Source organism: Ictidomys tridecemlineatus, chromosome 1 (genome assembly GCF_052094955.1).
Source record: "Ictidomys tridecemlineatus isolate mIctTri1 chromosome 1, mIctTri1.hap1, whole genome shotgun sequence".
NCBI lineage: Eukaryota > Metazoa > Chordata > Mammalia > Rodentia > Sciuridae > Ictidomys > Ictidomys tridecemlineatus.
The window spans coordinates 131,771,828-131,798,012 of record NC_135477.1 but is presented as its reverse complement, the minus strand read 5'-3'; the positions used below and the strand labels follow the sequence as shown (position 1 = coordinate 131,798,012).

At 32.3% G+C, this 26,185-nt stretch overlaps 1 protein-coding gene across 3 annotated transcripts in view; it reads left to right on the top strand.

Moving 5' to 3' along the window:
* Positions 1-26,185, top strand: part of Adamts19 (ADAM metallopeptidase with thrombospondin type 1 motif 19) — a 248,026-nt gene that overhangs the window by 111,820 nt on the left and 110,021 nt on the right. For all 3 annotated transcript variants that reach the window (XM_078047942.1, XM_078047950.1, XM_078047938.1), the window contains one exon: positions 6,030-6,135. In XM_078047942.1, the coding sequence (XP_077904068.1) occupies positions 6,030-6,135 (106 nt within the window). The remainder of the gene's footprint in view (positions 1-6,029; positions 6,136-26,185) is intronic.

The window sequence follows — 26,185 nt, the reverse complement described above, 5'->3', positions numbered from 1 at the left end:
ATTATTTTAAAAATATGTTCAAGTGAATGTAATCATGCAAATAGATGTCATATTATCTAGATAACATCATTATATCATTTCAAAAATTTTCTTTGTAATTGTATGAAGTACATTTTTATTCTTCAAAATTACATTGTAGGCATGAGTTGAATCACAGTTTATTAATTTTTGTTTCATGGAATATGCAATTCCTTTAGCACATTCACTATTCATGCTACACTAGATACAGTGTTAATGCAGAGATAGACTGCATGGCTTGCACATTTAGAGAACCTAAGCCACCACTCCATGAGAAATATTGACTCTTATCATCACCTTTCCCTTCTCCAAGCTCAGTCCTTTGTTCAGAAGCTCCCACCCACCTCTCACCTTCTTTTGCCTTTCTTTGTTTAACTTTTATCCAGTGTTTCCCTCTCTAAAACCTTTTATTCTTTGAATTTTCTAGAATCTCTTTTCTACTGTCACATATCTTTTTATCCTAATGATCACATTTGAAATAGTACATCTGTGTGGCTCACATTCCTAAAGGTATGCTTACCACTTTTGTACTTGCCTGCTTGTTATATATCACAGTTATTATTCCATCAAGTTGCAAATAATTATAGAATTGATGGGCAAATAACTTACCTCAAAGGATAGAGTAATAGAGTAAATAACTTACCTCTAACACTACCAGGATTTTTTTTTTTTCATTTTTGGTACTAGGGATTGAATCCAGGGACACTTAACCACTGAGCCATACCCCCAGCCATTTTTTTAAATTTTATTTAGTGACAGGGTCTTGCTGAGTTGCTTAGGGCCTCTCTAAATTTATGACTCTGGCTTTGAACTAGTGATCCATCTGCCTCAGCCTCCAAAGCTGCTAGCATCATCACGCTTAGCCTACTAGGATTTTGTACCAAGAGAGCCAGGATTCTGAACTCAGGTAGTGTCACTAGTAGTTAAAAACAAGAGTTAGGGGCTGGGGCTGTAGCTGAGTGGCAGAGCACTATCCTGGCATGTGTGAGGCACTGGGTTCGATCCTTAGCACCACATAAAAATAAATAAAATAAAGGCATTCCCTCCATCTACAACAAAAAACAGATTTTAAAAAAAGTTAAGTAAGCCAGAAGACTTACTTTTAATTTCTGTTTATTGTAATTATTAATACATATTAACTGTATAAGTTAATGGCCTTCCTGTGGCATTTGTATACGTGCATATTTTTCTTACCCTCTCCTACCTTTCACCTCTCTCTCCCTCACTTCTCCTTTTCCCTCCCAATTCATAATAGTCCCTCTTCCACTTCCAGATCATTTAATTGATTTTTTTTAGTTCCCACATGAGAGAAAACATGTGATACTTGTCTTTCTGTGTCTGGCTTATTATTTTGCTTAACATTATGTCTCCCATCCAATTCATTTTCATGCAAATGATAGGGTTTCATTTTTCTTTATGGCTAATAATAGTGTGTGTATACAAACACACACACACACACACACACACACACACACACACACATATATATATGTGTGTGTATATATATATATGTGTATATATATATATGTGTATATATATATATATGTGTGTATATATATATACACATGCCTTATTTTCTTTATCCAATCGTCTGTTGATGAACACCTAGGCTGATTCCATATCTAGGCTAATGTGAATAGTGCCACAATAAACATGGATATGGAGTTTTCTTTCTTGCATACTGATTTTATTCCTTCTGTTATGTGCCCAGGAGTGGTGGTGGAGCACAGGTCAGTTCATTTTTAATTTATTGAGGATCCTCCATGCTGTTTTGCATAGTGGATGTACAAATTTGAATTCACATCAGTGGTGTGTAATAGTTCTTTTACCTCCATAACCTCTCCAGTATTTGTTATTATTATTATTTTGTATAATGGTCATTCTGACTGTGATGAGAATAAATGTGTAGAGTTTTGATTTGCATTTCCCTGATGGCTGGAGATCTTGAGTATTTCTGTATAGATTATGTACATTTAATCAGATTTGAACTCTGATTTCCCCATTGGTTCAATATTGCAAAATACATCCTGTAGGGTTTCAGGAGCCTGACCATCTTGATGGTGTGTATCATGCCATGTCCTGGGATAGTATTATTTGTTTTGGGATGAGAGATTCTTTTGACTTCTGGTACATGACTTGATTCAATTTAGATGAGAAATTAGAAAATTGTTTTTGTTTGCTTTACATTTCAAGAATTCTTTATATTAGGAGCTCTTTGAAATGGGTCTGTATTACATCTATCTTTAATAACAGCTGTGTTAAATCCTATCCCCTTCTAACCCCTATCCCTTATTATAATAAGAAACATGTGGGTTCTTGAAAGGACTTTAAAAGCATGGGCTTTTAAACAGGATAATGCAAGTCATTTGAATTAGTTATGGTTACAATTTTCTCCATAAATTTCAAGGCAAAGAAAAACTCCTTGATCTACCAAATGTAAGAATAATGAAATTCGAATTTATCAATCTTATTGAGGATTCTAAGTTTTACACTTAATTAAAAGAATAACAGGAGAAGGTCACTTTTGGTATTTAGACCATTTCCTGATCTGTAATTAGTAGAACCTCTATTTATTAATCTAATCTCACAGACAAGATTATGTTTGTGCATCTTTAATTTTTATTATAAACACTTACGTGAATTTAAAAAATGGCAAAGGAAAAGAAAAAGAACTGTATCCATAATCTTACCATATGATGTAATTTCTATTAGCACATTGACACATACTTAGTTGATTTGTTATCCTATGCCTATGTGGCAGTAAGGTTTTTAAATACATAGTTGTAGCCATCCATCAATGCAAATATGTAATCATCATAATCATCACTTTTTGAATATTTTATATTATTGTGTATACATTTATTTTTAAAATTTTAATTTGTTTTAATTAGTTATACATGACAGGAGATTTCACTTATGCACTTTGATCAATCATAATTCCTCATTTTTCTGAGTATACATGTTGTAAGATCACATTGGTCGGCAATCATATATATATATATATATATATATATATATATATATATACATGAAGCAATAATGTCTGTTTCATTCTACTATCCTTACTATCCACATATTCCCCTCCCCTCCCCTCCCTTCACTTCCCTCTACCTAGTACAAAATATGCCTTGATATTGTACACCAGAATATCTACCACCTTTTTTTGTTTTTACCATAGTCATTGGTTTCTTATAAACTGTTGGTTATAGGTTTCTATAAGCTAGGGTCCTAGAGAGATCATTGTTCATTCTTTCTCTTCCTGTATATTACATCACTGATGCAAGAAAGATAACAACAGTGGTGTACTTGTCACTTTTCTCTTTCTCTCTGCTTCAAATTCTCTCCCACCCTTGCATATGAACTCTTTAAAGCTGAAGCACTTGACCTTACCAATTTTATAGCTGTAAAATTGATTGATTTTGATGTTTTCCCATATTTTCTATAGACATTGGCCACCTTTCCCACTTTCTTGAGTTGATTTTGATCATATCAATTTCTTGTTCATTTATTCAGTCCACCCAATACTCACTAATTCTTTGGCATCACTCTAGATGATCACTACCTGCACCTTTTTATCCTCTCATTATGATACCTAGGCATGTCTCCTATGATACCTACGAACTTCTCTGAAATCCAAATCCCTAAATTCTGCTCTCTGACCACAATCATCCATGATTTTTTTGTAATATGTTTGCTCTTTTTCTTCATTGATGATTTTATTCTATTACTGCATTTTGTTCTTGAAATTATCAGGCATCCTCTGCCATACCTCTTTACTTATCTCCTACAGGGACATGTTCTGTCCCTTCTTCACTCTCAAATTTACTGTCAAGTCATGGCTTTTGGTTCTTCCTTCACACGTGATCTATAAAACATCAACCCATATTGAATTTCATTAATATCCTTTTCTGTTTTAGCCACTAGGCCTACTAGTGCTATTCCAGATAGGTGCTTTCTATCCTTAGCTGAAGAAACATTTTTTTTTTCTGACTCATTTAAATAAAGTCTTCCCAAAGAGCTTAATCAGCTCTCTTGGATTATCTCTCAGTGTCTATCTACACCTTTTGGTTCTTTTCCAGAAAATACTATGTGACTCCCATCCATCTTTGACTGATATGTCAGGTGTTTCCTCTTTTTTCACCTAGACCTGCAAGAACAGCAGGAAGTAAATTTTCTTAAGTTAAAACATATCTAATGAAAGTTCTACAGCAAGTATCATAATCAACTGTGAAACTGTAATCATTCTGATGAATGTCAGAAGGGAAAAATAAGATCAGTGCACTCTATATATTTAAATATTATATTGGGAATCCTAGTCAATAAGAATAGAAATATGTGGAGAATATATGAATTGTAAATAAGTAGTAATACTATTTTTATGTGGGGTAAAATGATATTTTAAGATACATAAGAGCCCAGCAGCTCAGGAAACTGAGGCAGGAGGATGGCAAGTTTTAACCAGCCTCAACAACTTTGCAAGGAACTAAGAAAGTTAGCAAGACCCTGTCTCAAAATAAAAAATAAAAAGGGCTGGGGATGTGGCTCAGTGTTGAAGTGCCCCTGAGTTCAATCTCTGATATCAATAATAATAATACACAAGAGAAGAAATGTAAAACTTAAAACTTATTAAAGCACCTATATTTGATATGTACTGATCTGTGGGTCAAATGACATGATGAAAATACACACTGAGTTTTAAATATGAACATGTTGATAGGACAATTTTAATTGTGATGAAAAAGGTGGCAAAATATGTGGGAATCCTGCAGGAAATTTTGTACCAAATAGTAGTAAAAAGCATGCTAATTATAGTTATAATTTTTTTTTGTATTTTGGAGGGACATTTAATCTCAAATTTTTATTTTTTTATTTTCAAACATCAAGAAAATGTAAATGTCCTTTTAGGAGAAGATAATGTTTTATCTTCCCTCTCTGATAAAGTGAACCAAAAAGACTAACATCTTGCTAAAATTTTTATTATAAGTGATACTTCATCATTATTCAACCAAGAGAATATATTTTTAAATAAGATAGTTTCAAAGGAAGTCTTTTAATTATTCAAATAGCAAAGCTATTTCTTATACATATTAAAATACAATTTCAAAATTTCATTAATATAAAATGTAAATGTCAGTTTAAGACTGACATATATAGTTTATTTTTTACATTTTTTTGAAATTAAAATCATTTTATAAGAATTTAAAAATACTTAGCATAATCATTACTGTTTTGGTCAAGTTTAGCATTGCTGTGACCAATCTATTCAACAAGAACAACTTAGAGGAAGAGATGGTTATTTTGGCTCACAGATCCAGAAATCTCAGTATCTCAGTCCATAGACTCCATTGCTCTGGGCCTAAGGTGAGGCAGCATATCATGGCAGAAGGGCCCAGTGGAGTAAAGCTGGTCATCTTATGATCGGGGAGTGGGGGGCAGAAAGCATAGAAAGAGAGAGAGGAAGAAGGATGGAGCCCATAAGATGCACTCTTCCTGGGAGAAACCCAGTGATCCTCCTCCTCCAGCCATACCCCACCTACCTACAGTTACCACCCAGTCATTCAAACTAGTACAGATTGATGAAGTTCTAGCTCTCATAATCCAATCACTTTACCTCTGAATATTCCTGCATGAACCGACGTTTTCCCAGGATACCTCATAACCAAACCATAGCGATTACTTTTTATTTATATTTTCTATGTTGTTACTGTTCATTTATGTTACATAACAAGAAAAGTAATATTTATAAGATACATTGTTACAGTATATATTTTGAGAATTAGGTAAAAGGTAAAATAATTCATTTAAAATATGAAACTGGAAGAATATTTAGGGTTTATTGATTGATTTACACATTTTTCCTTAAAATTGTATTTATAAAGGTTTGATTTTATAATTTCACATTGATATATTTAAGTGGAAACAACTATCATTTTTATTCCCTCTACTAATACTTAGTATGAGCGTTTTCAATGTAAATCAGACATATGATAATGAATGTTGATTTCTTTTAGGTATAGCTTACTTGAATGGAATGTGCAGTGAAAAGAGAAAGTGTATCATTGCTGAAGACAATGGCCTGAATCTTGCATTTACGATTGCTCATGAAATGGGTCACAAGTAAGTAAAAGTCATCCCTAAATTATATATTTTAGCATATATGATTATAATATCAGTTATTGAATTAGAGGCATATATTTTGATATTTACTTGGAATTCATATAATATTTTAAGACTTAGGGATATAAGGAAAGGTGGAGAAAAACTACACAAGTTCAAAGAAGATATATAGCTTTTGAAAGTTATAACCTTCTTGACACTTTGAACAAAATCTTATTACATTATTAAAATTCTCAAGAAAATCATTACACTGTATGATTGATTTCACTACACATTTCCAAATAATGTAAGTATTGCAATAATGATGAAACTGCAAAACTACATATTTTTGGCACAAGTGCAAGTATTCCTAGACTATAATAGTATCAGTGTTTATTACTATGAGGCACATACTAAAAGAATTAACTGGCAGGATTTAGGGATAATGGACTTAAAATGGAATTAAATTAGACACATGATCATATGTAATTAACATTAATAATTCTTAGGTAGAATTCTAAGCACTTTATATAGATTAGTTCATTTAGTACCAAAAACAAGTATTGCTGTCAGTTTTTATTTTACTAATAGTAATAATGAGTAAAAATAGCAACACTTAGGTAGTACTTCCACATTTCTGAGTTCTCAAAATAATCTTGTTATTTAGTGTCATTAATGTACCCACTTTAAAGGAAAGAAAACAGAAGTATAAAGAGGTTCATTTCCTTCCCCAGATTATAAAAACGTTAATTTGTTGGAGCAGGTATTTGTACTCAAGCACAACTCAGGTCACACTTTTCTGAATTTCCACTTGAAGTTACTGCTATCCTTGAGCCTTAGATGCATCGTCAGTAAAATTAGAAACAATACCCTGGTTGTGGGCTTACTTTGGGATTAACATGGCCTAAAAATAATGTTAATATTTTCAAGAAATGTATTGTAGTAAAAATAACCTGCAATTGGAAATCAGACTTGATTTTAAATATAGGTTTTCCCAATTTCTAGTTTAATCAGTAATACAATAAAATTATTTTCACTGGACTCAGAAGTAGTGAGGCCCTATTCAGGAAGGTAATCTTTATGAAATCTTCTTTGATCAGAGACCAATTTAGTTTGTCCTTTAGTGATGAAAAATTGAACTAATTGTTAACATATAATATATGTGTGTGTGTGTGTGTGTGTGTGTGTGTTCGTGTATGTGTGTGTTTAACATTAAAATTTTGACTTATTTTCATTATATTCCTGGACTCTGTAGGCAACTGAGTAAGATTGAGTTGGCAACGGAATTTGATTGGTAGAAGAAAACTTCAAAGAAATAGTTCATGGAGTTAAGATGTAGTTTCAGTGATACAGAATTTGCCTTGCAAGTGTGAGGCTCTGGATTCAATCCCTAATCCCCAGTACTGTTTAAAAAAAATCAGGGAATGGGGGGTGGAGAAAAAAGAAAGAAAAAAACTCATATAGAACATGACTTATTCAAGTAAAAAGGAGTGATTAAATGATACTAAGTTCCATGAGCAACCAAAATTTGATTATTTCAATGTATCCATAACCCAGTCTAAGAAATAAGACATTATCCAAAATTCATTTTTTACATGTCTTAACTGACAAAAATTGTATATATTTGTCCAATACAGCATGTTATTTTGAAATATAAATTCATTGTGAAATCGGTAAATTGAGGTAGTTAACATATGTATTACCTCACATACTTCTTGCTTATTTATGTTTTTGGTGAGGACACTTAAAATCTGTTCTTCTGGCAATTTTCAAGTGATTGTTTTTTTGTTTGTTTGTTTGTTTGTTTTGGGTGCTAGGGATTGAACTCAGGGGCACTTGAACACTGATTCACATCCCTGGCCCTATTTTGTCTATATTGTATTATTTAGAGACAGGATCTCACTGATCTGCTTAGTGCTTCACTTTTTTTCTGAGACTGGCTTCCCAAGCCACCGGGATTACAGATATGCACTACCATGCCTGGCTTTTTTAAGTGTAAAATAACTTTACTTTTCTCCCATATATATTTTTAGTCTTTAGTTGACTAACCTGAATACAAGGAGTTGATTTACTTCAAAAAAAAAAAAGAAGAAGATAAATAACCTAAAAATCATCATCCTTTAGGGAAAAATGCAATAACCTCACTTAATATTGCAACCCAGAAACAATAGGATCTGCATTCTTAATACAGTATAATTCAAAGATATTTTCAGTATAGAAAAGTATCGGCATTATTTGAAGGAAAAATATTAAGAATAAAGTTTTGGAGCAAGAAAGAAAATAATAGTTTCATAAGCTGCAGATAAATTATAAATACAATTTTGAATAAATAAAAGTGAATTTCTGGATAATAACTGTTTATATCATTTATGCACTAACAGTTTCATATACAAATGGTTTCTTAATAAGTTACTAAAACTTTTCTTTCACCAAGAAATAGTTGTCTTGAAAGTCGACTAGTGTTCTCTTGATGCTAGGCAATGAGAGATGAGAGGTGTTGAGAATGATGTCATCTTTGTAAAAATAAAAACAGGAGGAAATTTATCTGTATAAGTTGTGTCATTATCATTAGCATCATCCAGTGTAAAGTATAAGATATGATGTAAAAGAAATAAAGAAAAATGGAATTAAAAAATATTCATATATTCACAGCCCATCAAATGGAGAGTCTTCTCAGATATTAAATATATCTACAGATCTGTCTCTCTCTTTCTCTCTCTCTCTCTCACACACACATACACACACACAAACACACATACAAGCAGAACACTTTTACTTAGAATTATAATTGATTAAGGATCATAGGTCTTATTTTGTCTTTTTTTTTTTTTGGATCACCTATTTATCGGTGTCAAATTATATAAGTGAAAATATTTTTCTAAAAACTAACAACAAATTCTTACATATACTTTCAACCACAATTTTAAAATAGTAGAATGGTTCTCTTTTAACTTTTTAATTCAAGAATATCTTCATAATCACAAACTATTTCTAAACTGATTTGAGTGTATATTTGTTGACTTGAACTGATTTCTAGAAATTCACATAAAAACTCAACATACAGCTGAAAAGTCAATGAATCACTAAGTAATAAAGGATGACTCTTGAGAGGGAGGATTTTAATAATCAAAGAATAAAAACTCCTTCTCTTACTATTGCAAAGGAACCTAGTACAATGTCAGTTTCCTTTTTAAGTTGCAAAACTATGAACTTAAAAATATCTTATGTGCGATTACAAACAAAAGAACAGGATACAATCTGTAATTTAAAAAAAAGAAAGGAACAAAGTGCCTTAAACTAATGTTTCTTGATTCTTTTCCAAAATTATTTTCTTTTTATGCAATAATTTAGGGGTTATTAATTGTCTTATAACCAAAGTTTTAATCAAGAAAATGTTTTAATTGGAAGAAATGAATTAATATCTATGCATAAAATACAAACAGCATCTTCATTACTTTATTATGACAAAGTATAAAAATTTATTTTATGAATAAAAATATGAGAAATTATTTCTAAATTTTATAGTTTATTGAGCCTATTTTCACTATATGCTATTTATGAACAACAATTTGTTAAAATAAGACACTTTGCTTTCAGATCAGAATGCATTAATTGTGATTAATTTACTGTTCTGAAGAGTATCCTCAAGATCACCCTTAGGCTAACAGGACTCACAAAACTCAAGAAAACTGTTTAACTCATGATAATAGTTTATTACCATGAAAGAATACAGATTAAAATCAGCAAGGATAAAACTCCCATAAAGCATCCAAGAGGCACCACGCCCAAACTCTCAGTCCTTCTCTCCCAGTGAAGCTGTGGGGACAGATGGTGCTTTATTCTCCCATGAGTGTGAAAACATGGCCAGAGTACTAGCAACCAAAAGAGGTTAACCTGAGCTTTGGTATCCAGTATTTTTCCTGAAGTTCGGTCCTGTGGGCATGGCAGACTGCCTAAAGGCAAAACTTCAGTTTCCAACCCCTCCAGAGGTCACACTTACTCTAGACCCCACCATAAATCACATTGTTAGCAGAAACTGTCATGGTCCAAGACCCCCAGCTAAACAAAGATATTCTTGTCAAAGATACCTTGGCAAGATATTCCAAGGGCTTAGAGGTTACCTCCCAGGAGCTAGGCAAGGACCAAACCTTTCTTTGGAATGTTCAGGTTGGGGACCACCCAACTTGCTGAGTTAACTCTTTACTACAAAATTACATAATATTTTCAAAGTTTGAAAGATCTTCTATTTTATATTGGTTTGCCAAAGGCTATCTATAAAAACTCAACATTGTCTGTGATTAATGGGCATTTTGCTAAACTGAACACATATATCTAACCGAATTGCCCAAAACTTTGAGCTAAGTGTTCTTTCTTATTGTCACTTTAGAGCTGAGTAAATTAATTCATATTTCAGAAGTTCTTTTGTGTTAAGCTTATTCTCTTTTGATTAAAAATATTGGAAAGATATTCCTAGTTCTAATTAACTTAATCTTGATTTTTAATGTTTTGGCCTGCAAATATTTTTTGGTAGTTAAATTTCATACTTTCTTTTATTACTTCTGTAGGTTTTTACAATTATAATTATTTCCTCATTCTAATATTAGGGCTTAGAGGTTACCTCCCAGGAGCTAGGCAAGGACCAATGTGTTTACATTTTATATAGTTTTTAAAATATTTTTCCTTTTTTCCCCTCTCTTTTTTCTTCCACCTCTCTTACACACATGTCATTTGAGATGTTAAGGCACCTAAATTTTTTTTCTCTCTCTTATACACATGTCATTTGAGATGTTAAGGCATCTAAAATTTACTTTACTATATGTAGTAAAGTTCTTTGTATTAAATTTGTGGGTTTTTTTTTAACTACTCAATAAATGATCTTACTGCCCAAGTGTGGTCTGGGATGAGATAAGGTGCTATGATAGAATACTGCACTTAAATTCCTTCACTGAAAAAAAAAACTTGAAATGGAAAAAAATAGCCTGCTAAACTAAACTATGTGTTCAGTGATGTAACTGATTAACATTCTATCACCAGCTACTTATCCGCAGACAAAACAGTAATTTAAAAGTGTTCACCAAATAGGATCCAGTGTACAGGCAATACTTTGAGGAACTTTGTCATGTAATAGGTAGGGAAGACTTTTACTCTTTCTGTCAGTGTTTCACTGGGAAGTTGTATTTGAGTTGCAAAAGATGCAACATTAGAATTTTAGTCTAACAGATGGTGTATACATATTTCTCTCTGTCTACAAATGTATGAAGTGTTTTTTTTTAAAGAGAGAGTGAGAGAGGAGAGAGAGAGAGAGAGAGAGAGAGAGAGAGAGAGAGAGAGAGAGAGAATTTTTTTTTTAATATTTATTTTTTAGTTCTCGGAGGACACATCTTTGTTGGTATGTGGTGCTGAGGATCGAACCCGGGCCGCACGCATGCCAGGCGAGCGCGCTACCGCTTGAGCCACATCCCCAGCCCGTATGAAGTGTTTTTAAATATTATTCTGTGATGCAATTCATTGCAAGTAATAAAGCTTTTTGTATGATATTCAATGGTGTGTTAGATAATATTTCATATATATAGGAGGTAACAGGAACAGAGCAGTGATAGAAAGAAAGAACATACATACACACATACATCCCACATGATATTTCTTTAGGTCTACAAATTAATTCAATTCTCTTTGTGAGTTCTAACCAAAGTAAAATAACTTCCTTATTATTGGGCATGGTTTTACTAAAATTTAGGCCCTAATTTAATGTTTATAAAAATTCAATCCAAGTTTTAGGTATTGAAAAATATATAAATTGTCAAGGAAATAATAATTTTAAAAGTACTTATTAATAACATAATCCTGTGACCACTTTCTGGCTTTGTTAGATCTGGAGATTTTTGCTCTGAAGAGCAAAACTTTGCAGTGCTATAGCACCTTGGGGCCAAAGACTTCTACTCCCACCTAAATAAGGAAGGCAATAATCTTAACTTTATTTTAGAGATAATGATTGCCAAAGTTCACACAATTAATAAGTGCCTGAACGGACATTGAATGCCAAGTTTGTCCAGATCCAAATCCCATTATATTAATTACAGTGCTGTGCCAGAAATGTGGATGAGTTCTAGCTAACTGAGCTCTACTCAACTGATTCTGGGCTGGCTCTGAATAATGTCCTCACCTTATCTCTTCAGTCATACTTTGCTTTGTGATCCTTTCATCCTCTATACCATGACTTTTCTGCACAGCAGACACACTAGAGATCTTACAGTGTTTCTAATGTACTGTATTTCCACTCTCTGCAGAACATAGACCCAGGTAGCTACTCCTACCTGAGATGCTCTTTCTCCCCATCATTGAGTAATTTTCTCTTCCTTACATTTTATATATCAGATCAACAGCCATTTGCTAAAGGAAATATTCTGTGTGGATGAATTTCTCTATTAAACATCTTAGTGACACCAGTTCCTTGGCCAATGTACACATTTGTTCATCTATCAGACATACACTTCACTTGGCTATAAGCTCAAGAGGTGATAAACCATGTTTTTGCTTATGATGAGATTTCTAATAGATTTGATAGTGCTTGGTATATATTAGTTATTCAACAAATATATATTAAATAATAAATTATTTTTAAAATATATATATTAATTGTCTTAGTAAATAAAATACTCTTATGCACAGACTGACAGTGAAACTTGATTAGAAAGTGGATGCTATATGCATATTGAAATTGTTTAACGTATTTTATATTACTTGGGACTTTTAGTAAGCTATCAATTAAAGCTTTATAGTAATAATATTCTGCATTTTGAAATATATCCAAGTCCATGTGGGGGGAGATTTTATTTAAGTGCACATATATGAAAATCACTCCTCCTCTGCCCAAAAGTGTTTCCCCCTGAGGTCTTCTTATCACATTAAATCACATTCCATGATTCTAGCTGTCAATCAAAAAACATAACTATATTTCAGCCTTCTATGTTCCTCAGTCCACATTCAACCCATCAACTGTTAACTCTATCATCATAAATAACTCCACATCTGATTACTTCTCACTTAATTGTCCTCTTACTATGCTGGACTAAGCTATCATCACCTCTCATCTGGATTATTGGATTATCACAGTAGTCTCTAAAGTGATGTATATATTTTTTTCAGCTCTTGCCTTCTACAGAGGCTGTTTCCAACTCAAAGTTAGGAAAATTGTTCTGAACCAAATCAAATTGCCTGACTTTTTTTACTTAAGATCTTTCAATAGCTTCCTGTCTCACTTGGTGAAATCCTGTCCCTCACAGTGACCTTCTGGTTCCACCTGTTCAAACCCCCATCCCTTATAACTGGTCATTTCTATCTACTAACTATCCTACAGATTTATTGCTCTTTGTTGTAACTCCAACACATGAAGCAAATACTCACTTACAGGCCTTTGCTTTTGCTCTTGTTTTTGCCTTAAAAGTTGTTGAAGTCCATATGGCTGACGTTACTCTTCTTTAGTTTTCTTCCCGAGTATCATTTTTCAGTGAAGCTTTTCTTATATCTTAAAATTGAAATAAACACACACAACTTTGGTTTATTCCACTTTTTCCACTTTAAGTTTCTCCATAATTTTTTTTCAAACCCTACCTCAAGTGCTATACATTTGGTGTAATAAATTTCTGTCTCCTTAGTACACTATTGTATTCCCATCATCTGAAAAAATAATTCTTGGGTGTTTGGCACATTGAATGTACTTAAAAATGTACTTAATGTACAATGTATTACCTCCTGTGCTCTCAGCAGTAATAAATGAAATCTTCTGTTTGAGAAACTTATTTTTTTATAATCTAAGTAGTAATTAGGCATTTACTTTCACTTTAAAATTTTACATTAGAATTTTGGATCAAATAGAAGCTGAGAAGATATTGAAATTTCCCATCTCCATTTTGCACACTCAAAAAAAAAAAAAACCCTAAAAAGAGAGTAATCATTTTATAAACAGACAAGCTAAAGAACCATAAGGTGAAATTTTTGTATAGTAAAGTTAGAAGAAACCTATTTAAATGGAAGAGAGCAGGAATTTATCATTCAGAATAGGTTGAGTCTTGGTATTGGACAGAGATGCTGGGGTTTAATGCACTCTGGGTTATGGGGGCTACGATTCAGAGCTCCTTGCCTGATGATGTCTATCTCAAGTCAGCTGAAAATAAATTATTTCCTATACTCCATAGAGTGAAAAATAAATCCTTGGAATCAATTAGAATCTAATGACATAGCTTTAAAGAATAAAGGCAAACATTAAAAAAATAAATGGAGAAATAGATATAACTACAATTATGCTGTAGTAGATATTTAACTCACTCACTATTAATGATAGTCAAGTTAATAGAAAGATTTATATGAAAAAGATAAGATTTAAGTAGTCAAAAATATTCTTGTGGCAGATAACAGAACCTATAGTCAAGAAATGAGGAATACCCACTCTAATAAAACACACTGCATATTTACAAAGAATATTTTACAAGTCTACGCACGTTACAAAAAATTAATCAACAGATAAACTTTCCTGACTACAATGAAATTAAGTTAAAAAATTAAAAGAAAACTAAAAATTACATTTAGAAATTCAAAAATCAACTTTTGAAAAACTCATAGATAAAAGAAAAATATTCTCATAATGAAATAAAAACAAATATTCTATTTAACAATTTGGGGGCATAGGGAGAAAGCAGTTCAAGGAAGAAAATGAGAAACTTTAAATACAAATAAAAATTTAACTATGAAATTAATGACCTATTTTTTAAAATTAGGAAGTTAGAAAAATAACAAAGAAATTGTAGGTAGAAATAATAAATATTATAAATTAATGAAATAGAAAAAAAATTTATTAAATCAACAATGAAACTCAAATTATTTTTATGAAAATGTAAGTAAAACTCAAAGACTAATCAAAAAAAAAGTAATGGTTCAAAAGGAATAGGAAGGATCCATCACACAATTATAGTCATATCAACACTACTGAGAAAATATACTGAATATTTTCCTGTCAAAAAATTAAAATTATGTGAAGGTGAAATTAAAAAATATCATGAAGGACCTAAAATTCTATAACTATTTAAGGAAATTGAATCTGTATATTTAAATCTTTCCAAAGAAAATGCCAGCCCAGACACAGGAAAATATTCAAAGAAAAATAATGCTATTATTAATCTAATTTTTCTAAGAATAAAAAACTCATTATTTGAGTCTAGTATTATGGTAATATGAAATGGAAGGAACAATTATGAGGAAGGAAAATTACAGTTCATTCTTCTCTAAGAATGATTCAGAATGACGAAGAAAACAGTTTCAAAATAAAACAGCATTGTACAAATAAGCAAAAGTAATCCAAGGAGATAAAATCATCATTGCCAGGATAATAAAATTCAGGTATTATTTAAGACCTTAATCCTACATTAACAGATTAAAAGTAAGAACTAGAACTACCTCATTATAGAGAAAAAATATCCAATAAAATCATAATTTCTCAAGTATATTTACAAGAAAAAATGGCAAACATAAGTCCTGATGGTGGTATACTCTATAAAATAAAAATTAAAAAAAAAAAAAACTAGCAGTGATCTCACTGTTCTTGCTTCTGTATATACTGGGACACAAACAAGTATACAGTTGAGAATGGAAGAAATAGAACTGTTTTAATTCACAAATGATTTACCTACAGAAAAACTTAATATAATGTAAAGGTAAAATATGGTATTAATTGGTGAGTTTAGTAAATTATTGGATATAAGATTGATGTCCAAAATTAGAAGTCAACAGATACACTAGGTGGGAGGGAAAGGGAGAAAAAAGGGAAATTGCATAGTAATGGAGGGAGACCCTCATTGTTATACAAAATTACACATAAGAGGTTGTGAGGGGAACGGGAAAATAAACAAGGAGAGAAATGAAATACAGTAGATGGGGTAGAGAGAGAAGATGGGAGGGGAGGGGAGGGGGGATAGTAGAGGATAGGAAAGGTAGCAGAATACAACAGTTACTAATAGGGCATTATGTAAAAATGTGGATGTGTAACAGATGTGATTCTGCAATCTGTATTTGGGGTAAAAATGGGAGTTCATAACCAACTTGAATCTAATGTATGAAACATGATATGTCAAGAGCTTTGTAATGTTTTGAATAACCAATTTAAAAAAAAACAAAATTAGAAGTCAACAGCAAAAATACAAAATATCACTTTGTAAGGAGAATAACATTTGCTTTAACAGTACATAATACAGAGTACTTGGAAATAAATTCAACCAAAGATAGGAAGTGTATATGCCTTTATTAAAAGTAACAAAATTGGGCTGGGATTGTGGCTCAGTAGTAAAGTGCTCACCTAGCATGTGTGAGACACTGGGATCAATTCTCAGCACCACATATAAATAAATAAAATAAAGGTCCATTGACAACTAAAAAAATTTTTTTAAGTTAAGTAAATTAAGTGTATATTAGTGACAATATACTATATTTATGGATAGATATAATATGAAGATTTCACATTTCCTGTAAATGAGTTAGAAGCCCCTGGACCTTCCAATAAACATACTACCAGGGCTTTTCAGAATGAAAGTTAACAAAGTACTTTCAAAATATATTTATAAATGAACATAAGTCATATACTCTTCAAGAAGGAAGAGATGAAGGTACAAGTGAAGGTAGAAGCAGATGAGGAGGAGAGTGGGTGGGAATCTAGCTCCACCAAGCAACCAAGACCTAGTATACAACTATAGTAACTAACACAGTGTGTCCTTCAGCTAGACAAGTAGAACAATAGGACAAAGATATAGTCATAAGCAGTCAATGACTGTATGTTCACCTCCTGTCTGAGTAAGGTAACATATTGCAGATTAGTTACGTTTGACAATTCAGGAGAATGTAGTGTCATAATTAGATGTGCATATATACAAATTAAATAGAACACGTTCTTCAGACCATAATAAAAATCAATTCCAGATAAGATAAAGGCTAAAATATAATACATAAGGCTTTCAAGAGAAAATATAGGACCCTGTTTTTATGACTTCAGAATTGAAAGACTTTCTAAACAGCACAAAAAAGAAGGCAAAGACATGTGATCTCATAAGGAAGCTGCACTTGTAGCTCAGTGGTAGAGCACTTGCCTTGAATGTGTGAGGCACTGGTTTCAATACTCAGCAGCACCTAAAAATAAAAATAAATAAATAAAATAAAGATATTGTGACCATATTAAAACACACACACACACACACACACACACACACAAAGAAAAAAAAAACAGGCTGACAGGATCCCCGATGGATTTTTGTCTTGTTCAGGTTTTAAATTCTTGTGAGAGTTTCCAGAAATATTTGATTGATGTTGGATTACATATACATGGACCCACACACATATATGGTATTCATTTACATTGTATATGTTTGTTATGATGATAATTCATCATTTCAAAGTGAAAATCAAACCTGGGAAGGAGCAAAAAAAAAAAATGAACACTATCTGTGTGTTGGAAAACAAAGAAAAAATACTGAAATTGAATCAAAAATAATAATTTTTATTAGTCTGTTTCAAAACTCTTTAAAAACTGTTTACATTCTAATACATAAACAACAGCCATTTGCAAACTGTAACAAAAGAAGAAAATTGTTTACATTGAAGTTGGCAAAAAGGTAACAAAATAACAATAAAAACCTTGAAATAAACTTTTAAAGAAATGAAAAGAAAGAATTTATAAACCACACAGAGTTATAAAAATGGAAAGACCTTAGTTTGGGCTTAGAAAGAAGTAGTCAATACTATAAAACGACAATTATCTTTATATGAATATAGTCTGATATGTCCAAAAATACCAATGGACTTTCCTTTTCATTTAATTTGTTTTATTTGACATCCTGATTATAAAGTCCATCTGGAAAAACCAACATGGGAAAGGTCCTTATTTAAAAAAAAAATGGGAGTAAAGAAAGTGAGGTGTTAGATATTAATACATTTATTTTAATATATTTCTAGTGCTTGAATAAGCAAAGTCAATTCAAAAGAATAAAGAAAAATTGACATGTGAGCATGAAAGGATGTAGAAATGTAGCACACAATAAGACACGACTACAGTCAGTAAAGGAACTGTATTATCCAGTAACAAAAGTTGCAGCAAGTTGATTCTTTGCTTTATGCTTCACATCAAGGTTCACCAGACTGACTCTATACTCAAGCGTTTTTAGTTTGTTGGGGGAATTTTTTTTTGCATTTTTGTACAGGGAATGGCTGTGATTCTAGATATGAAGTTATAAATGTTTAAGGAAAAGATATACAAAGCATTATTCAAAACTGAATGTAAAAAGGAAAAGTCTAACATAGAAGAAAAATCACAGTGAATATATATATATATATATTCTAACATACATGACACAAAATACTTTCTTAATATCAAACAATGTCTTACAAATCAATAACTCAAATAACCAAAACTCCATTAGAGAAAGACAAAGGATACAACAACGCATAGCCAGCAGAGATTTATCCATGGATTATGTGAAAACAAACCTTAGCATCCTTCATAAGAATACCAGTTGAAACTACAAAGCAATACCACTTTTACCTACCAGATTACACAAATGCATGGAGATGAACACAAACTGAGTATGAAAACTCCTCCTGCCCACTTTTCCACTTTTCTCTTTCTCTTCTTTCAGATCATTTCTTCAGAGGTGTACCTAATGTATGGATTAAATCTTCTTGGTATCTTCTCTTAGAGGTTCTATGTAATTTTCATTCCTCATTTTTCACATTTTCAAGTTTACAGTATTTTTATGATCATGCTTCCTAAGGACAAGGTATATGTCTTTTTTGTTTTTGTATTTATGGGTTTTTTTGTAATTTAACATTGCATCCCTAGCACATTTTATATGTGCTCATTAAATAAACTATTATGTTGTGATAACAATAGAAGTACATAAAAAGTATTGAAGCCGGGCATGGTGGGCCACCAGTAATCCCAGTAGCTCGGGAGGCTGAGGCAGTTGGATCTCGAGTTCAAAACCAGCCTCAACAAAAATCTGAATATTTATCAAAAATCCACATATTTTGCCAGGTGCAATGGTGCATGTCTTTAATCCCAGTGGCTCAAGAGGCTGAGGCAGGAGGATTGTGAGTTCAAAGCTAGCCTCAGCAAAAGTGAGACACTAAGCAACTCAATGAGACCCTGTCACTAAATAAAATACAAAATAGAGCTGGAGTTGTGGCTCAGTGGTCGAGTGCCCCTGAGTTCACACCCTGGTACCTCCCCCACACACAAGAAAATGTTGACTACATGAAACATATGCTTAAACATTTCTAAGTGTAAATTTGAAAACTAGTTTGGGATGCATGTAGCAATATCTGTCAAAGTTTAATTAGAAAACATTTGCCAAATAATACTTGTGGATACAGACTTAACGCATTTTACCAACTTCGAGTATAGTACTTTTAGTAATTTTAATATAATTTGTGTTTGTGTTTGTTTCTGGAATGATTTAACAACTCACTATTCGTCTACTTGCTCAATTTAGTACCATCATTTTTAAAATATGTTTTTAGTAAAAATAATTATAAAGACTCAGGCACGATCACTGTTTTGCATTAATAAAACGGTATCTGTTTTCTGAAAATTTAATTGTCTGGTGGCTCAAACTTTCTTCAGCTAATTATAAAATTGTCCTTTTAGGATATGTTATATTTTTTGGAATAGTGCTATGAACATAAAGTTTACACAAAATGATTTGACTTAAAATGATGTATAATATGTATTTATAATTCACATTTGTGACTATTTATATTTGTAATAGATATTGTCAAATAAGTTGTTTAAGAGTTCTATATTTTACAAGTTAAACGGGATTGCTTTACTCATATACCACTTATTCGGTGATTGAAAATCTCATATGAAAATGAGACTGCCTACTTTATAGAGATGTTGAGTTTGATAAAATTGGTTACAAGAAAGGCCATATATGTTGTATCATTATAAAAGCATAGACCACTTTGTGTTATGGTCAAGCATGCATATGTGGTTTTTGGTTTCCATTTTGTTTTCTGACCCAGGGAAAGAACTGATGTATATCATTGAATTTTGCCATAGAAATGTAGCTTCTCCACTAAAATGGTCACTAAGGAATTTCCTCAGGACTTTGAGATAAGTGAGGCAATAGATATGCAAAGTTAGTTCCTTGAAGGCAATAAATATTTAGGCCACCTGCTAAAGTCCTGGGGATTGCAGGAGTACTAGGACTACAGATGCCATGTGTCTAAAGAGCCCTTGGAAATCAATGACATTTGCACACACATTCCTCTGGAAATTATGCCTGGATAAAACCGAGGGTAGAGCCAGGTTATAAACCTGCAACTTCAGACAACTGTGATTCTGCTACTGGCATCAATACTGCTACCAGACCATTAGTTGAGCAATCTGAAGCATCTTTACCTGTTACTCTCCTTATTTTCTTCCATAATCAGTTACCAAATTCTAATCACTCTTCCCCTAAATAACTATCTTGTGTCTTTCCTATTATTCCCTTAGACTTGGACTCTTGCAATACCCACCTTACTGGTCTTCTTGCATTTAATATGAAATCTTTCTAGCTTGTATCATACCACTAGCAACATCCTTAATTTTGGTGTTGATTCCAGTTCAGAAATTTTTATTCCTGCTTCCTTTTACCTAACGAATGAACTCCAAATCCCTTAGTCTTAAATTCATGAGTTTTATAAAATAGTCAGAATCTATTTTTCTAATTTATAATCCACTTCTGTATTTCAATGATTACAAATGATTCATAATTTTAAAAGAGCATCTTTAACCATGCATTTTTGTCTTATGCCAATTCTCAATCTTACTGATTTATATCTACTAAATTTTTATCCATTAGTGGACAAGACAAAAGCTATCACCTTGGAGAAATTAAACTGGGAAGTGTGAATGAAAATGTCAAACATTACTTTTTTAACATCTTGCACAGTTTATTGCATATATCACTTGTCATTTTTGATTGTTTTTGATATTCAAATTTATAGCAACATAGGTGTGTGTGTGTGTGTGTATGTGTGCATGTAACAACTTAGATGAAACTTAAGAGATTTATGCTTAATGAAATAAATCAGGCATAAGTAAATATTTCATCTCAAATGAGAGTCCTCATTGATATGTGGAATCTAAAAAAATGATTAATTCATAGTAACAGTAGAATTTTGTTTACTAAAAGCTAGGGAATGGGAAAAGAGAGAGTTATTAGTCAAAGACTATCATCCTTCAGTTTTAACATGTGAAAGTACAGTGTAGGAACTGTACATTATTAAGTATTATAAGTATGTATTATTGCTCTGGAAATTTTTTAAGAGTAATTCCTTAAGTGTTCTTATTATAAAAATGACAATTTTTACAAATTTTACGATTTTTATTCGCCATCATACATCAATAAACCTTGGAAAAATGAAAAAAAATAGATAAAATGTAGATAATTCAATAGGAAGATACCATATGCCCTAAAGGGTATCTGATCACACATAGATTTAATTCATCTCTCCTAGCTTGTAAGAGTCACTTTTAAAAAGGAATAAGTTTCATTCCATGGTGATATGAGGGAGTGTGTCATAAGAAAGAGGGAATGCACTCTAAAAGGAGAATAACCAATCAATAAAAAATAAGAAATCAAGATGAAGCTAGTACATTATCCTTAGGACTTTTAGAATGGGAACTAGATGAAATAATAATGTATTGTTTTAATAGACAAAAAATTACTCTTCTAAGAACTATTGCTCCTGAAAAATGTTCAAAGTTAATTTCTCTATGCTAAGTATCCTGAAACCCACTAAAATTGGTAATGGCTATATGTAAATTGATGTTCCCATGTTGTACTTTTCAGAATTCTCTATAAAAGATGTCACAAGTGTCTCCTCTGGAACTTGTCTGTCAGCTAATGTTACACACTATCTAAGTGACAGGCGAGACTAAAAGCAGAACTTGGGCTTGAATTCTTGCTCTGCCAGCTGCTCAATAAATGTGCTCTGGGAAAGTTCTGTTCTTGTTTCCTTCATTCCTGAAATTTGGAAAAATTTGAAGATTCATTGTTAGAATTTATGATAATCTAATTTTATGGCACAGTGGTTGACACATATTAGTGAATGAATGATAATAATAATTAGTAGTAGTGTAGTTATTTTATAATATTAGTAAAAGAGAGATTTTCAGACTCCATTGGCCTTTCATACCTCTGTTGGTTCTTGGAGTGATTCTATAACTTTCAAATGCTCTTAACTGGATTGTCAGTGTGTTTGCTTATCATGAAGATTCACATAGACTACTAACACAGCTTTGGTATTTGACACTGTATTTAGACAATAATACACTTAAAGTATTAAACAGTTAATTAGGATAATGGGACTTCCGTGTGCAGCCCTCTCACACCCATAACCAGTGTAGGTTTGTATGTCACAGTGAGTAGGTGGAAGTGGGGAAAAGTCACCCAGCTAATGAATGGCCTTGCAAGGGTCAGCCATCTGCTTCCATTTCTGTACTGTATCTTGGCCAATGTAGGACTTCAAGTAGAGCAAGCAACCTTCTATTAGCAGGTAATTTATGAATTTTTAGTTTCACAGTTTCTCTAAATTGATAAGACCCCAGGTCATTTTCTACTTTCTATCTGTTAAAGGTATATTTAATAGCTTTCAAAATTGTATATCAGTTGATTAATTAGCAGACACTTATTTATTAAGCTATTACATAATTAAAATAATTTTAAATGGTTAATTTCTGATTTCTGAACACTTATATTCTAGGTGGTGATAGTTTATAGATACTAATTTAAATTCCCCAGAAATATAAGAACTTCTGATTTGTCTTACATAAAATAAATTTAAAGGCACAGAAGGTAAAGGTTATGGAAAATATGGGCCATAATTTAATAGCTAAAGCAATTCTTAGTAGGAAGAGTGAACCAGGTGACTTCACTATACCAGGCCTTAAAATATACTATAGAGCAATAGAAACACAAACAGCATGGCACCATAACGGACTGGTAAACCAATGGTACAGAATAGAGGACACAGAGACTAACCAACAAAATTACAATTATCTTATATTAGACAAAGCTACCAAAAACATACATTAGAGAAAAGATAGACTCTTTAACAAATGGTACTGGGAAAACTGGAAATCCATATGCAAAAAAAAAAAATGAAATTAAACCCCTATCTCTTACTATGCACAAAACTCAACTCAAAGTGGAATTAAACCAGAGATCCTGAGTCTAATAGAAGAAAAATTAAGCCCTAGTCTTCATCATGGCAGATTAGGCCCCAGCTTCCTTAATAAGACTCCTATAGCATAAGAATTAAAATCAAGAATCAATAAATGGGATGGATTCAAACTGAAAGGCTTCTTCTCAGCAAAAGAAACAATCTGTGAGGCGAATAGAGAGCCTACAGCTTGGGAGCAAATTTTTACCCCTCACACATCAGTTAGAGCACTAATCTCTAGGGTATACAAAGAACTCAAAAAGGTAAACACACAAAAAAATCAAATAACCCCATCAATGAATGAGCCAAGGACCTGAACAGACACTTCTCAGAAGATGATATACAATCAATCACCAAATATATAAAAAAATGTTCATCATCTCTAGCAATCAGAGAAATGCAAATCATAACTGCTCTAAGATTTCATCTCACTCCAAAAAGTCTTTATAGAGGAAAAAAAATGACAGAATTTAAACTGGCTTTGTTAAGTGCAGATTAGCAAGGGAAAGCATTCTAATAGAAGCTGTACTAATGGATAGGATAAAAAAGTGTTCCAGAGACAATTAGATTGAAGTCAGATTACAGATGGTTTGAATAATGAAACAGTGGATTTTGTCTGCAGATAGTTTTCAGAATTTTGAGTGAATAAGAATCATCTTAAAAATGTGCTACAATACAGTTCCTAAGGCTTAATCCATAAATCTTCTCTATTAGTTGGTTGGGAATAAGGGCCATGGATCTTCCTTTTAACTAACCTAACAGAATGCCCTGAAATTCTGGTATAAGTGATCCATTATTCACATTTTCAGTATCTCTACTTGCCAAGGACATTTTAAACATATGTATGACATTTTCACAAGAAACAAGCTTTGTCATATGAATGCATTCACAAGCAGCTAGCATCATTAAAGGATGAATTAATGATGCAAATAATTGAGGGGCAGGAGGTTAATCTGGCAGACATTATGATGCAGAAGTGAAGCAAGTCAACACCTCTTTTGACCTATAACGGTAGAGGTGGAAAGAGAGGGACAAGCAGCAGAGCTAAGGCATAGAACTAAGGAGATCTAGTTCTATGGAACTCAGCTGCATTGGGGCAAGGGATAGTGTTCCAACCCAGTAGATGATAAGCTCCAGGAAGGTTGAACTGAATCTTATGTATCTTTATGACCCTGGCTCAGTACAGTGCCAGCACATAGTGGGTTCTCAACAGATGTATGTTAGTACTACACAAGTCTGCTACATAATGCATAGAAAAGTCAAAAGGATGTCCATCACATTAAAAAACAAAAAAGTCAAAACGAATCTTTTTTTTCTGTATATCCAACACTTTATGTTTTTCCTCAAATTTTTTACCTTACTGTTACTGACTTGCTTTACAAAGACTTTTGACTTGTTAATAAAAATATTTCACTTTTATGCATACTGAAATGAGTTAAATGACTTAGAGATTTAAAATATCAAAAGGAAAACAAGATACTAAAATATCTTACAATTCTTAATATTTGAATTTTTCTTTATGACCACATGTAAGTAAAATTACTTTAAATCAGATATATTCATTGGATTATATAAAATTAAATGTCATTTTTGAACACATAATCCACTTCAGTTAGACATTGTGGTAGTTCGTTTCTACTATTTTTTCCACAAAATATATGGCTTCTAGTGGGGAATATTATGTCATGAAAGATGTTAATGTAGTCAGCTAAAAAAAATATTTCTCCTTTAAAATATTACTGTTTACAAATCAGATCTTTTCCAAATTATCCAAAATATGTGAGTGAACTCATAAGTGCTCTCTTCTCTGACTCTTTAAACATCAAAAGGGACCATCTTCAAAATCCAAATGCTTCTCCAGCTTTCCGCAGGATATCACAAAACTTCCTGGCAGGCACTTTTAAACAAGTTGAGAAGTTTTATAAGATAAAAATATTTTTTCAGTTGACTTGACAACCATGTACAATGTTAGTGGAGAGTTTATTTGCCCAAGGCTTTTTGTCAAAATGAATTTAAACTGAGATTATTAAAATGCAGTTCAATTGCACAGTATGAGAAGAGGTGTTGCTAATGTCTTACTTTAAGAATGTTTTCCATGCAATATATTGCCACTTGGTTACAAAGTTGTATATATAGAGGTGTGTTTCTGCTAAAACAGCAGAGGGATTAGAATATTTGGAGCACAATAAATCGTCTGCAGGGATGGCGTTTGATCCAGAAAGAGAAGCACTACCGTGGGGGTGATTTTGAGGTCTGTCTGACTAAGCATCAGACTGCCTGGGTGTGAGTCACAGCTCCTCCATTTACCTCAGTGCCTCCTTCTTCTGTAAAATAGAAGTGATTATAATAGAAACATCATGGGGATATTGTGAGGATTAAATGATATCATTGTCAATGACTAATATGGTGACTGGCACAGAGAAAGGTTCACAGTTAATTGTTTTATTTCAAAGCTGTAGAATCAGAACTTAGCAGTGTCTCCTGATAATTCCAGATGTGTAGTTAGAAAAAGCCCCTGTCCCAATTTAATGATAATCTTTTCTATTACAAGTCTAAATAGCTCTAGGAAATTTTCACTAATGGTAAACAATGCTTGAATCACCAGATCTCTCCATGGCTGAAGCTAATTTCTTACATGAAAATCAGGATCCCACAGTGAAAATGATCATCTGGATGAGAGGTTATAATCTTCCCAATTTGGAAAATCATATTGCACTCCTTTGGGTAATGTCCAAATAGCTGAATCCTGGAGGCAATCACTCTCCTTCTCTCAAATGGACCCATTAGTTAGGAAGTTTTATTATTTCTGAAAAAGATCAGCATT